Genomic DNA, 16236 nt, shown 5'->3' on the forward strand with positions numbered 1-16236 from the left:
TGAACTAAAAATTTGATTTTTGAGGTTTTTTTGACACTGTTTCGGCTCTCACCCAAAGGTTCCAAAGGTCATGTTCTCACCCAATGACCCCATATTTTTTACATTTTGCTCTCACCGAATGCCCCTTACTGCGAAAGTGCCAGCCCTACACCTATATCCATTTCATATTGAAGTGCCCCCCGGGTAGCGAAGTACATTCGAATGTAAGGCCAGTGTGAACAAGACTTGCTTGTAAACTCGCATGTAAGCATGACCTTGATGACCCAATTCTATTCTGATTGTGCATAATCATGGCATAATTTACCAGTGAAGGTCACTCTTACTTTTGAGTTGGCTCATAGACCATGTTGGCTTACAAGTAAGTCCCGTGTGGACACACACTCGCTTGCAGCCTAGTCTCACTTCCCTGGCATAATTTAATTGCCGGCTTGCTTGTAAGTAGGCTACCGTCTAAATACACCTAATTTGCAGTTGGTGGTGCAATAGGAAAGGTTTTGGGAAGGATATCAGCCTTTGGTAGGGCATTAGGCACAACTAACCACCAACATCCTAACAACCAAGCCCCAACCCCACCTCATCCCCGCCCCCATCCAGAGTTACAACAGCCATCACAGAAAAAACCTACGATATATGTGGCTCGAGAGCCACAGCGGCTCTAGTTTAATATTGTTATGCACAAACTAACTTTGCTAAGAACTGTCAATACACACAACCTCTAACTATTTTGGTTTTTAAATGGGGTCAAGCTAGTGTCATTATTTTGTTCTCTTTACTCAAACACCTGCGACCAGTTTGTTCTTTTTATTGTCAAGAGTTGCATTCTTGTCTTAATAGATACCGATATCCTGGCAGTGATACTATCATACCTAACAGCATAAACATACGCTTCAATTTAAGTCATCAGAACATTCTAACTTGAAAAATATTTCTTATGCATAAGGAACAGGACTACCCATAACATCATATATATACCTCAGTCTTCCAATGTTTTTCAGATTGGATTGGATTTCTCATTCTCCTAGTATTTTAATATTGTTTCACTTCACTGCTTGAAGTGTCACAAAATTCTTCTACTTTGTTCATTCCTTCCAAATATATCGCTCCTTGTGAACTTGTAATCTTTATCCTCTTCTTGACTTCTTGGATCGAATTTCTTTTCCCGTGTGACACTAAACTTTGTCATTTGATGATTTTCACATGCTGTATTATCCTAAATAGTCAAACTTGGGTAGATTGCGTCAACACTACTGAGGTGTGATTTTGCAATATACTTCATACATTATTATTTACCAGCTTTGTACTGACCTATTGTTGTCCTCTTTGATCAAAGATGGCACAGTCAAATCTAGTAGAGAATGAGTATGACATCGATAGCCTTATCAATTGTGGTATATGCCGGTCAGAAATGGAACAGCCTAAGGCACTAACCTGTTTGCACACATTTTGTTTCAAGTGCCTCAAAAACGTTCAACACCCACCTGGCCAAATCACCTGTCCTTTATGCCAAGATGATACTCTTCTACCAAAAGGTGGAGTCGATGAACTTCAAAATAACTTCTTCATCAACCAGCTGAAAGAAAGAAAAGCCATTCGTGGAACAGGAGAGTTCAAGATGCTTTGCAAATGCTGTAAAAAACCAGATCAGGTCAATGTTGCCAGATGTGTGGACTGCGATGGATTCATTTGTCAAAACTGTGTTGACTCACACGAGTCTTTACATCCTCTCGTTAATCATAACTATTATGCCATTGACGACTTAAGATCAGGAAAAGTAGACATTAGCCAAGTATGGAAAAAGCAACGTTGTCACTTGAACTATGATCACAAGGATCAAATTCTGAGATATTTCTGCAAGACCTGCGGCATTCCGATATGCCTTGCCTGTGCTTTGTTAGAACACAGTCGTCCTGAACATGATTTAATAGATATGGAACTTGCTGCTAAAGGTCAACGGGAAGAGATGAAAGGACTGTTGGCAAGCTGCAGAGAAGTTGCTAAAAGAGTTGATACTGCAATAAAAGAAAACGACAAAGTGAAAACTGATTTAAACTTGGCAATGGATAAAGCAAGCAAGGATCTATTAACCGTGAACGAAAAAGCCACGGATTTCTTAAAGCTTCCAGATGACGAACACCACTCAAACTCCGAAAAACTGCAGACGATTAATGCAGAAAGAAGCAACCATATTGACAGCAAGAAAACAAGATTGAGCAACCTTCAGGCCAAGTTAAACAACGCTATGGAGATGGCTAATCAGGTGCTGATATCAGGATCCACGCATGATGTGACTTCCAACTACACTACATTGAGCGCTACACTCAAGCAGCTTAAAGAGGCACAAGTGGATTAAATACGCTGTTGGAAGCCCAAAGATATATAGATCTGTATAAATAATTGGGCTTGACAGTTTTGTCTCAGGATGACCACAGCATTAGCTTTCCATGTCATGACAAAAATGATTATATTTGAAGCCATAAAACATGTAAAAAGAAATCCCGCGCATAGAATAGCCACTTTTTAAAAATCCGGATACATAGAATCCCCCTTTTTTTTAGCCGTGACCTTGTTTTAAAAACCTTGTAGCTATTCAACTATATGAGGCGATTCTCAAACACTTCAAGCAAGTTTTTGTGATACACTGGGCTGCTCACTAATTTGAAAGACCCATATAATAAAGATATCTCACTTTTGGGCCAAATATAATTGCAGCAGTGCTTGAACCTTTCTGGAAGGTCAGTTTAATAATAATTTGTCCCAACTGATCTTTGACTTTTAACAGGGAATATTCTCTATAGGCCTTAAAAACATTTGAACTCTTGGCATCTATAATTTGTTTTTAAACTACTTTATCACATGACCTCAAAATTTGCTTATTTACACATTTTTGACATGAATAAACCTAAACAAGTAATTGCATGTGCATTAATCTTGTCATGACAATAGACCTTTTCATACTGAGTAATTCCGATAAAAGCATGAAATAATTTCCCCTGTCGCGCGCGTCTAAAAGTACCTCTTCATCATCATGTACAGTGCGAAGTTCCAATGTGTAACAGGCATCATAACTACGATGAACTTTCGATGGTCAATTTAGGGACGAGAGAGGTACTTTTGCCAAGGATACTCAACGTCCAATTAAGCGTGTGGCGGTAGCGTTGTTTAAGAGACTGACTATGGAAGAGGTGATGAACGTAAACAAACACGTTCTGGAAAAACAAATTTAACTGACGAAAAATTACGGACATATCCATGTCTTTCCATTAGTATCTTATTGTGAAAAACCAAGTAGCTGAGGTGTTAGCTCAATATGCTAGGAAAATATTTCTCACGATGACCACATGTTCACAGTGGCTTTAAGCTGTATTTTCGGGCAAAAGGGTGTCGTAATTCATGACATTTCTTGTCTGCCAGTTTGGGTACAATTTGACCCCCTAGCTTACTAAATAAATATCGCGGTTGTCCGAACTTTTCCGATCTTGATATGAAAAGGTCTATTCATTGTCACTAGTGTTATAGTCCAGTCACATGATGAAGAAAAGCACATTTGAACGAAAGCATGAAATTTGGCAGTAGAGTTTGATGTGCTGAAGGATTATGGATATGTGGCCTTTATAATGTATGTGGCATTTCGATATCATCAGCCTACTACGCTAATTGCCCAGGTCACTTTTTGTAATTTTGAGATCAAAGTACAAAATATGGTTAAGGCTACATGCTCTTTTTGGTTGAAATTTTTGGCGGGAAATAATCCCGCCAAAACATTAAAGTAATCTTTTCCCACAACTAAATATCATAGTCAGGAAATTAATGATGCATCTGGTAGCTTAGATCATAACTTTCATTGCACTTAGTTGCAATTATCCCAGAAAATTCTTGATTTGTTTTTACAGAGTCTTGAATTGTCGATGTTTTTGATCAAAAAACATCACTCGGTGTATTTTGAAACTCGAGGCATTAACTCTTCCCAAATTAGCCCCAAATCATAATTTATTATATGCATGTGTAGCAAACACCAATGGGAATAATTGGACGTTGTTTGCGGTGCCTAAATTTGGTTTGATTTTATTTCACAATAATTCTAAGGTGAGAATTTTGACCTGACATTTACTTTTTGGATTTCAAATTTAAATTTATTGATATACATATTTTGAATAAATAAAGAGTACGCTTACCTTTCTGCAACACTTCCCGGTATCATTAAGCATCTGCTGATAACCAACATTTTAGCTGAAAACAGTCCCTTCCTATCATTTTTGAACAAAATATGGTTCAAAAGTCCGTACGCTGCGTGTATAAACTAGCACAGCGAGATAACGAACAGGGCTATTTACGGTGGGGTATCTATTGTAAGCTATTAGGGTAGGCCTATAGTATATCTTCCCGCAAGTGACAAGATGTGTCAAGCAGGGCGGTATATTCAAACGCTATTGTCTGGATCATTGAGTATCGATTGAGCACGTATACATGCAGCACGGATGTGTGTGGTCCTCCCAGGTTTTGACATAAATTACAAATGACGTCTTGAATGACCCAGCGTTTTCATTTTATTATTACTAAATTAATCGTCGTTTATCACGAGTGCTAAGAGTTGTACCAGTTCAATTCATCAAAATTAATTTGTATTAAATGAAAAACAAACAGACAAGTAGAGTCATATGTCTTTCTATGACCGTATTCCTACCAAAATCAAAATGATTTTCAATACACTAGGAACGTGTTGATATGTATATCTTTGAAAATCGTTGAATGTTAACGACAGTCACCGTGGCACAGCATAGGCATCTTTAGCATTCAGTGGAATTGGCAGTGGTTCGAACCCCGGTGAAAATTTTAGTATTTTTTATTCTTTTTACTAATGCGCTGTGCCGTTTTACAAACACGCCCCTGAATGAAACTCATGGGCATGTACCCTTAAAGCATGCATCAGTTGCGTAATCACCCAAATTATTTCGGATTATTCCCTTTCATTTGTATCATTATCATTTGTTATTGTGCAAAGATTATTGAATAATTATGTTTAAATGCATGTTTGAACCATATTTTGTACTTTGTTCTCAAAATTACAAAAAATGACTTGGACAATTATCATAGTAGGCTGATGATATGTCATTTCAAGATAAAGTACATTGGACTTTTCATGATAAAAAGAGTTGGTGGTACAGGTAAATCTCCCCTGTTTAAACTTGGACCAACAAATTCTTGTTTTTGTTCCTTTCTTCTTATCCGTTAAAGCCATAATGTATTACCTTATAATATGAAATTGGTTAATTTTTTTTCAAACCTGATTTTTTTGCATATTTGTAATGTTTACAAATTCTTGTTTTTGTTCCTTCTTTCTTATCCTTTAAATACAGAAGCACTCCTTACGCATACATGATAATTAGCAAAACAATAATTTATTCACACAAAATAAAACAAAAATTGAACTTATCAAACCTTTTGTCAAAACTTACAATCACACTGGCATAATTCCTGGAAGAAATGTTATACATTAAGAGACCGACTCGTGCAGTGTTATCTTTGGTCAGGCTTTCTAAGCCATCAGACTTAGCCCAATTAGTCCTTTATACCAGTGCTTACATTGTCACATCGTACATCACCTAGAAAGATAAATCAATCAAATGGATCCACATTGGTAGCCACTAAGCCTTAAGGATGTGCATGAATCGGGTTGCAATGTAGCAATATCACAGTAGTGATATGTTACAATGAAAGGTACCTTATCTCGGCTGCCACATGATGCAATGTTCTAACTGCCACACCATGACGCTATCAATATAGAATAGGCAACATTTCTAAGGAATGAGAACCAAACATCCTAATTTTTTTAGCCGGATGTGTACGTCGCGGCAGAGATAAGGTACCTTTTTCATTCTAACGCATCACAATTACTTACTCAAAACTAGAACTACTTGGAATATTAATAGCTTTAAATTTAAGCTTTGGTGTACTCAACATTAAATAACAATACTGAAAATTGTGAGCAACTTTTGAATCATAATTAACTTTCTGTTGTCAAACAATATGACATGTATAATACTTTCTACAAAAATTGCTTGAACATATACTTACTATATAAAATGAGTGAATGTACCCGGGGCATGTAATTGTTCTGGAATGGGTGTAGTATCAGGCTTACACGTGACTCTTTGAATTCCCTTCAAATAGTTGGTAGGGTACCAACTGGTTCTATTAACTGCAAAAAAATTATCTGTAGTTCTGTTATTTTACTTAGAAGGTATTGAGTATCATTTTCTTAAGTTTAATTATATGACCTGTTCCAGCAAAGTGTACCTGAAGTGTGTTTGTGAAGAAAGTTTGACCACTTTAAGAAAAAAGAAAGACTAAAATTGGCTTTTGATAACACATTACTTTTGAAAATTCAAGCTATAATAATTTTTGATGACTATTTTCCATTACTTCTAACAATTTTGAAGCTTAAATTGCCTGTTCAAAACTCTCCAGACAGAATTAGTTATATTTTGCTAGAACGAGTCACATATTGACCCATTTGCCATCTAGATCCCAAAACAAGGTTCTCCCTGCAAACATGTGCGAAAAGTGTTTTTTTTTTCATTTTTGTAGCAATGCATGGATGTGCTAAAACACAGTGTACGTGATAATTAAGCATGCGTATGAAAGGCGTATGCACACACATCACACACTTTGGGGGCTAGAACCTCGTTTTGAGACAACAGTGCAAAGGAACAATAGGCATGCATCTCTCTTTGAACCAAGGTTCAACCTACTCTTTCCAAACCAACCTGTGTACGCACTACTTGAAGCACATGATGAACTACACTCTCAGAAAAAGTTCTATAATCTGTCCTCTATGGAACCCTCAATGGTTCTGCAAAATGGCTCTGCAAAGGATTAGAGAACCCTTCTTACTTAAAGAACCTGAAAGGGTTCTTTCTGTTTTTCTTGAGGGTGCTATATAGAGGACAAAAAGGGTTCTTTAAGGCCTTTTAGAAACTTTATTTCTGAGAGTGTAGAACAAAGTGTCATGTTTTAACGTGAGAATAGAGTTGGGTAGTTTTGGGTTTCTTGAAGGATATAAGTTATAACAGCACTTAAAATATATACAGTTTAAGTTAACCTACTAAGTAGTATTGATACACATATACACGAATCAGATACCAAAACTTACTTTTGACAGTTAAGAATATTTGTTTAATGTATACACAATTCAAAGTGGAAGTACTTTGATCACAAAGGTATCAAAAAAGCCTGAAATCAGTTGTTTGGTGTTGGTTGATAACTATGTATAAACATGATTATTATAAAAAATGCTTTAGTCTAGGTAGAAAAGTGCAGTTGTACATGTATAATTCTCGCTATTCACAATAAGGGCGCCGCCAGCGGTTTGCGATGTAATCGTGATGTATCATGGGAAAAGGTCGACATCCAAGTCCGCGCAATACGAATATTCAGTATCAAAGTTACGTAATGTTACTATGTCAACGGGATCACGCTCTTGAGTAATGAACCACGATCGAAACGATCACCACACAAAGTATATGGCACTCGAAGGCATACCAAAAAAGCGTGATCGGTAACCAAGAGAATTACGTAACCACTTCGATGCTGAATTACCATGCTATTACATAGGAACACGTGACAATATTTCTTTAGTTTGTCAAAATAAAGGTGTTACACGCGAATCGATACTCAATAATACTTAATAATGTGATTTGAAATGTGCACAATTAATTTTTTCTCTATCGATTTGCGTGTAATACCGTTATATTGACAAACTAAAAATATTGTCACGTGTTCCTATGTAATAGCATGGTAATATTCGTATTGCGCTGACTTGGATGTCGACCTTTTCCCATGATACATCACGATTACATCGCAAACCGCTGGCGGCGCCCTTATTGTGAATAGCGAGAATTAGAATGCATAATACTATATTAAATACCCATATTTGCAACGGTGTGATATATTCTTTTGCATCTGAACTCTTAATTGTTTTCTGTTACTAACTGTTTAATTTGTGTAGATAAACATGATTGATAAATATTACAATTAAAATTACTCTAGTCTACATAGAAAAGTGCACTTAAACGATATTAATCCAATCTATGCAACAAAGTTAATGATTAAAATGCTTTGTATCTATGATAAACAGAGATTTTAAAACAGTTCTCTCAACAAATATTGTGACTTACTTGATATTTCATCCCACATCCATGGGATTTCATCAGAAGTGAGGTGGAGCGGTAAACACCTAGTCATGTGACCCACGGGGTAACCCGGGGTCACATGACGTGATGATCGGCTTGTAGACGCTGGGTAGCACGTGTCTCCCTTTGTCCTGGTTAAGATCGGGTTCCAAGGCGGCTATATAGTAGGCTTCCTTGATGCCTCTTTGAAGCCATCGCGAGTCTGAGTCAAAACTTTGACATTCTCCGAACTGAATTCATGCCCTTCTGAGTTCAAATGCGCCCCCACAGGGGAAGACGGCCTTTTGTGTTCTGTGAGTCGCTTACGCAAGGGTCTTTCGGTTTCACCCACATACTGGGAAGAACAGTTGTTACATGAGATGCCGTAGATTACACAAGAACGGTCGCATTTCTTGGGTTTGTCCTTCGAACAGAACACAAAAGGCCGTCTTCCCCTGTGGGGGCGCATTTGAACTCAGAAGGGCATGAATTCAGTTCGGAGAATGTCAAAGTTTTGGACTCAGACTCGCGATGGCTTCAAAGAGGCATCAAGGAAGCCTACTATATAGCCGCCTTGGAACCCGATCTTAACCAGGACAAAGGGAGACACGTGCTACCCAGCGTCTACAAGTTGATTATCACGTCATGTGACCCCGGGTTACCCTGTGGGTCACATGACTAGGTGTTTACTGCTCCACCTCACTTCTGATGAAATCCCATGGATGTGGGATGAAATATCAAGTAAGTCACAATATTTGTTGAGAGAACTGTTTTAAAATCTCTGTTTATCATGGATATACCTCAACAGTTTAACTTCCACAAACGCTTTGTATCTATATTCACACAAACTGTACATGCATTGCATATACTAATCAATTGATTTACTGTACAATTCAACATGGGAAAACTCTTAACTGTATTATAAAAACACCTGAAATCAGTTGAAAGCATGTTTGACATTGACTACTGTGTAATTGTTGTAAGTTACTAATGCTTTTGTTATATGGAAAAGTGTTGTTGTACATATATAGCTAAAATGCCTTACTATTATGCAGTACCTTGTGGCTGTGTGTGTATAATTAGACTACTTTTCAATATAAAAGTCAATGGAAACTACAAGTCCATTCACTATCAGATGGCACATGACCTTTGGAAAAGTACACATGGTCCCCAGGGGAGACAAAGATCAAATGGTATACAAAACGTTGGGAAAATGTGTGGTAGCTTTGAAACATCTTGAACATGTCCTTTTCTGAAACAAAATCATTGACATTAAAGTGAAAAAAGAAATGGGTCATGAGCCATCTTAAAAGGGCATTTCGTGATCCACAGCCTCATCCCCCCACTTTTCTCAAAAAAAAGTTGAGATTTTTATATCACTGGAATACTCTGGCTACATAATGTTTATGTACAAAATATTTCTTGCAGATTAATTCGTTTAGCAAAGATATCGCGAAATTTGAATTTCGTTCTGGTGCACCAGAACGAAATTACAACGTATTGTCTATGGAGCAGTGTAATACACATAATCATGCATAACTCGCAAACGCAAAATCGGAATCAACTGAAATTTTGGGAATATGCTTTTTCGTGGATATGTACTGAAAAATGTCATAAAAGAGGATGCTAGGATCACGAAATACTCCTTTGAACTGAATACCCATACAATTGCCTAATTTGCTTGTTCAGGAAATAACAACCCTATGTTATTAAGACCTGCTACAGTTCTAAGCAAGGGACCTGTTTGTGGTATAAAAAAAAGAACCAGGTTATGCCAGTGCCACAAGTCGTGACGTGGCAATATTTGCAGAAGGTATTGGACTTCTTTCGACAAAGGTCCATCCTCTTCTATTTTTCAAACCAACCAGTGTGAATGTAATAAGCACAAGTTGAACAAAACAATGTGCCATATGTTTTATCAGTACAAAAGTTGAGGACATTGAGCTGGATCACTTCCAACATGATTAATATACCATACATAAATCAGAAGTCATAATTTCTTATACTTTTTGTGTATACATGATTAATAGATATTGCAATTAAATTGCTCTAGTCTACACTGTACAAACTATAGTATGATGAACTCATATAGCTTAAAATCTCTACTTGAATATTTAAAAAGTTAATGGCTAAAGTCTTTAACAAAATATCTGTTATATTCAAAACACTAAAGGAATCAGAAGTTAAAAAATTAAGTGTTAACTGCAAAGATATTATGCTTAATTATTTTTTGTAGAAGAAATGACAGGACAAAAAGCCCTCAAATTTGTAAAAATGTGCTTTTTTGTTGTTGATAAATGTGTAATTTGCGCATATGAATATGATAGATAAAACTAGTCTACGAAAAGTGCACTTGTACAGCTAAAATGCCTTACTATCTACATAATACTGTAAAAGTGGACATTTTTGTGCTTTTCGCAAAATTAAAAATAAGTGAATATGTTCTTTTGTGTATAAGTCTATGCAAGTAAACTATGTTGAAAACTAGAAGTAGATCAAAATTGGCAAAGGACGAAAAATTACACACACAAAAATATCTACTTTTACAGTACTTTTAAAAAAGGGTTAATGACTAAGCGAAACTCTATTGAATGTGAATTGTACAAACCTCAAAAACTTACAATACCATGGTTAAGGAAAAACAACCCTATGGGCTATTCCAGTTGAAATTCACACCCCTACGGAAGACATGACCTTGCCTACCCCACACAGGGGTGTAGATTTCAAATGGAGTCACCCATTCAGGTAAACCCATTTGAAATTCGCACCCATTGTGTGGAAGATTATGGTCACATCTTCCATAGGGGGCGTATGGATACCCCAATGTAAGAGAGCTGCAACAGTTCTTGGGCCCTGTTGTATTCTATGAAGACAACTGGGAAGTGCCTTTACCAACACAACATGTGACATCGTTTGTTTGCTAACTGAGATACCAATATTATTGTGATTCAATTAGCCAATCAGAATCTCAATAAACAATTTCAAACTATTTTTGTCTTCTCTTTCGTGTAACATGCATTCTAATGATTTTGTTTTTATTATTTAAAGTAGTCAGCATGACGGCAATATTTAAAACTAATTCAGTGCAATTATGGTCAGCATCACCTAATTTGAGAAGGGTCCATCTGGTTAAAACATTCGCTGTTCTCAACATGTGAATATGGAAATATTTTAGTATTTCTTAGTAGGTTACCATTTGTATAGACATAATAAAAGTTGTGATTAGAATTACTCTATAGTAACTCTATGTTTACACAGACGTTGAAAGTTGAAACCATTAAACAACATATTTGATTTGATAAAAAACAATAGGAAAAGTAACAGTTGAATAACACCGGGAATAACACTGAGTATCTTGTCTTGGAATTAAAATGGTTATCATAATGGAGACATTATTACCTTTGTAATTGTGTTTAATTTTGTCTTAAAATGGTAATAAATGAACGGCTAACTTAATAAACTCTTAATACTTCTACGAAAAAAAACCCAATTCAATAACATTTGTGAACATCTTTAAACACCTCAAAAATATGCTATTTTTGATGCATGATGTGAACACACTTTGCAGGTTGAGCTTACTGTTAAGAGCTGTTAAGAAAACCTGCAATGTATTTGAGTCAGTCCTAGAACCAGTCACAGCTGCATGGCCTGTGGGCATTCACATTTGCAGTGAAGTCTTTGTGAACCTGATTTATCCCAGGTTACCTTGAAAGACTTGTATTGTTTATTAACCCCTTGAATCGGGGATGTGAGAGTCACATCCCTGCTTGAATCCACTGTATCATTCACATCAGGGATGTGAGAGTAGAGATGTTCACATTGGATTTAAAACAGGATAGTCGTGGGCCCTGAAATATTTGGTTGAACCCACTGAAAGTTCATCTGTTACTTGAAAACAGTTTATAAAGGCTGAACTAATTGTTACATTATGTTGAATTTGAAATACGAAATGAGTTTTGGCTATGAAAACACGTGAGGTGGGGGGGGGTTGGTCCTAAAAGGCAAGACCAATAATTGTATTTGATTTGAAAACTGAAGCTTTGCCAAAAATATTGGAATTTTTAATTTGTTTTTGTTTGCTTTGACATTAAATAAAAAAAGTTTTATCCTTAAACTCTAATAATTATAAGATGAGTTGCAATTTGAAAAATGTACACATTCATGCAAGTAACTTCTGTTGGGCATTTCAGGGTTACTAAAAACAGATTTTCAAGAAAAAAAACAACACTTTTCCGACCATGCTTATACCTTGTTTAGGATAGTTTTTACCATTTTTCTTTTTTTGTAAAGAGTGCGGCAAAAAAGGTATTTTTTTGGCAGAAAAATGCTTTGGGGAATGGGTACCACATATTTTGTGACCTGCTCCCACAAAATGAGCCGAAGTTCCAACTGTTGCTGTTCTTTGTTTGAAGATGTTTGAAAACACCAATATTGTGAATGGGGACACAATTTAACATAATAAATAGTACAGCATATTATGTCCCCATTCATAAAGGACATATCAATGACAATACATGTGTCTTCAAACAAAGAACAGAAACTCAATCATTGGAATGTCTCGAAACTCCCAATTTACAACTTTACGCTCATTTCATAGGAGCAGTTCACATTAATTTTGGTGTCACAATTTGGTTACGAGGTACTTTGGTTGGTACAATGAAACTAAATTAGGGGGTGCCCTGAAAAGTTTGCATGCATGTGTTGTGTACACTTACATACTTAACTTGAGTATCACCCCTCCCCCAATAATGTTGTCTTTCTCCAAGAGTGAAATCTGAGTTTGTTTCTTTCACCTCAAATTTCTACATCACTGCTCTTTGGAATCCCAGCAAATTAGCCAACAGGGTCACGTGACCTATTGTTTTTGAAACCAAAACACAACAACACATACACTGGCTATTTTGGTAAGTTAACATGGAATTCTAAGAGCATCTTAATATGCGAATTATGACATCATGTCAAAATCTGTTGACCTGGCAAACACAACAGATTTTGCTAATTCCATTTTTAAATGGAATTAGCAAATGGAATTTTAAATGGAATTTAAAAATTCCATTTTTAAATGGAATTTTAAATGGAATTTTTTTTACACTTAAAAGTGTAAAAAAAAATCAGGTTTGAAAAGAAAAATTAAAGCCTTAATGTACGATCTTTTTTCAGAATATACCTTTACTTTTTTCAAAACCGATTTTTTGGCATATTTATAATACTTACACATATGTTCCAACTTAAATCTATGAGCAAACTGTCAAATTCGCCCTATTGGTAATAAAACGGGATGATTTTCTGTTGGTCCGACATATTATCATAATTTTTCAGATTATGATAATATGTCAGAACGATCGCAAGTCGTAGTCTCCTACGAAGCCAGTTTGGTTACGCTCCCTCCACATGTGGAAGGAGCGTAACCAAACTGGCTGCGTATAGACTAACTCTGAGGCCGCACTCGCCGTCCTAATCCAAAAAGTGCGAGATATTTCGAGTGATAGAGGTGAAGTTTATGAAGTTGTTTCTGTGCAATTCCCAATGTTTTTCGCGTCCAAATGTCTTGGGAATTTTCATAATGATTGCATAATGATTTTGGAAGAAAAAAAGTAAAATCTAAAAATTTAAAAAGATCGTACATAAAGGCTTTAAATAATTTCATATTATAAGATCATACACTACGGCTTTAAAATGACCACTAACTCTGATTACGATTGTTTGAACACTTATTTTGGCTTAATACAGAAACACAACATGAACAACATATTAAAAATCAACAAACACATTATAGTTTGTACAGAATATGCCCAAAATGTAAGTTGAATAGGAAATTCTTGGCCAGAAGGCCAAGTATAATTAAACTTCTGTCACTTTTTGTACCAATTGTTCACCAAGAGGATCCAAGTGGAGCAGGTTTGTACTGCTGTATATTTTGGAGGAAGTGTTCATCATTAACCCACGTAACGTTTAACTTTTGCTTTTTTCCCCACATCTACTTTTTTTTTTAAAGATAGAGATAATAACTTTTTTACTCCCAACATGCCCAAATGACGGAACTCTGGACAAAGTGACGTAACTTTCTTTGACCAAGAATTATTCGATTTTGATCTGTGTTTCGCTGGTTGAACGCTACAAATGTCCTTCAAGATGTCGTTTTCAATTTGCCAGTAATAACAATGTCTTTATTTCTTTTGAAAGTTATATAAGGATAAAATCTTTTTATTTTACTACAAAAATTTAATGAATGTCTGATTTACACAGCTCGATTTTAGATTGCCATTTCATCACACCCGATTTATTCGCGGTGCCCACCTTACGTACATGACTCCGGGACGTCACTATGTAATGAAGCCGACGAAATGACAAGTGAAATGAGCCAATGAGCGGTGAAATGAGCCAATGAGCAGTGCCAACCAACAGAACGGGGATAGCATGCCACGCGTGTGACCGTTTCCCGGCAAACAGTTTCGTGCGTATTACGCTCGGATCACGTGAGATGCGTGGTCTTGCAGTCACTTCGTGCTGTATTGTTTTGAATGGGACAAAAAGTTAGTTTAACGGGACGGGCAATTTTAAATCGATTTGCGAAAAGTTTTTTTGATACGTTCATTAATTTCTCAAAAAGTAAAAAATCGCAGTTTAACAAATAACGGTTCAAATGAAAGCCATTATTGGGGGCTAATTGTTGTATCACTATGAAAGACCTGACACCAATATAAGCATTTGTTTCGGTGACCCAAGTTCATGGTCATATTTGCTCACGCACTTTTTTACAGATGGCCTGGAATTTCACATTTCGGTTTCAGCGATTGCCCAAAAAAGGTGGTATGTTTTTGAAAAGCGTTTCCGCTTGGAATGTAGATAGTTATTGTTGCTATTACTGTTCGCGATTTTAATTTATGCACTTTTTAGCCGACAATTGCCAATGCATTTTACCTACTAGAAATGTCGCTGGCATAGATACCGATATTTTTAACAGTATCGTTTTTTAAAAACCAAAATACCATCCACATTAGTTCCCAATACTTTGATGAAACCATAGATACCAAATCGGACTGCAGGTGATGAACAGATTATAAACTAGAATTAATCTCAAAATGTACTTTTTAAAAATATCGCGTTGTACTTTTTAAAAATATCGAATAGTCTTGGCTCAATATCCGTTACTGGTTGGTATTATTAAAACTAAACGATTTTCATTATTAACTTACTTTTATCGCAATGTTTTCCCACGTAATGTTCAAATATATTCCAAAAATGGCGCTGCTTTCGGTGTCACATTAATGGCAAGGTTATCCTAAGATGTGTGAGAGTTTCTGACACTATATTCACGGGTTTTCTACTAGCTATTCAAACATATGACAAATTTGGCTGGTTTGCGATAAGCTATGCCATTTTCACCCTGATGTGGCAGTGACATCAGTTACGGGAGCACACCACCATAAGACACCGTAAAATATTCCTCATAAAACGTAGAAATTGAGCTTTTTATTACATTTTTCAGCAAATATGTGTCTGAGATACGTTTGTTTGATGAAACGGTTTTGATGAAATTACGTGCTGAAATAATGATTTTAAATGTGTTCTGGTTGACTAATCGTGCATATCATGTATCGATGTAAAATCCCAAGAATTGAACTTTCAACAGCTTTGAAATCACGGGATGGGGTAAAAATGTCAAATTTGCAAAAAAACTGACATTTGATTTGATTTGATTTGATTTGATTTGGTACTATAAGAATAACATACAAATTACACTACATATACAGTATTATTATAACAAAATAAAATAAATTGCACATCAAAATTGTATAACGAAATTACAAATCAACACAAGTACCAAGGATAGCTCAAAAAGCCTTGGGAAAAGTTTATTTCCATTGGGGTCCTTTACAAGCAAGAGAAAATATAAGAACAAACTGCCATACAAAAACAAGAACAGAGACAGCGTGCACAAAGGACGCAAAAAGCAGATATGTGAGACCAGCTCAAACTCTAAAAATCAAATGGACCCTTGATCAGCTAAAACTGTTTGACAGATTGTTTGTACAATTTAAAATCATTGATGTTCTTGATTTCATTT

The 16236-nt window shown here is 36.0% G+C and overlaps 1 protein-coding gene across 1 annotated transcript; it reads left to right on the forward strand.

The window, feature by feature from the left end:
- Positions 1 to 1330: 1330 nt before the first annotated feature.
- Positions 1331 to 2350, forward strand: LOC140137051 (E3 ubiquitin-protein ligase TRIM56-like). The gene has a single exon (XM_072158709.1). The coding sequence runs from the start codon at positions 1331 to 1333 to the stop codon at positions 2348 to 2350; it is 1020 nt and encodes a 339-aa protein (XP_072014810.1).
- The last annotated feature ends 13886 nt before the right edge of the window (positions 2351 to 16236 follow it).

This window comes from Amphiura filiformis, chromosome 17 (genome assembly GCF_039555335.1).
Source record: "Amphiura filiformis chromosome 17, Afil_fr2py, whole genome shotgun sequence".
NCBI classification, from domain to species: domain Eukaryota; kingdom Metazoa; phylum Echinodermata; class Ophiuroidea; order Amphilepidida; family Amphiuridae; genus Amphiura; species Amphiura filiformis.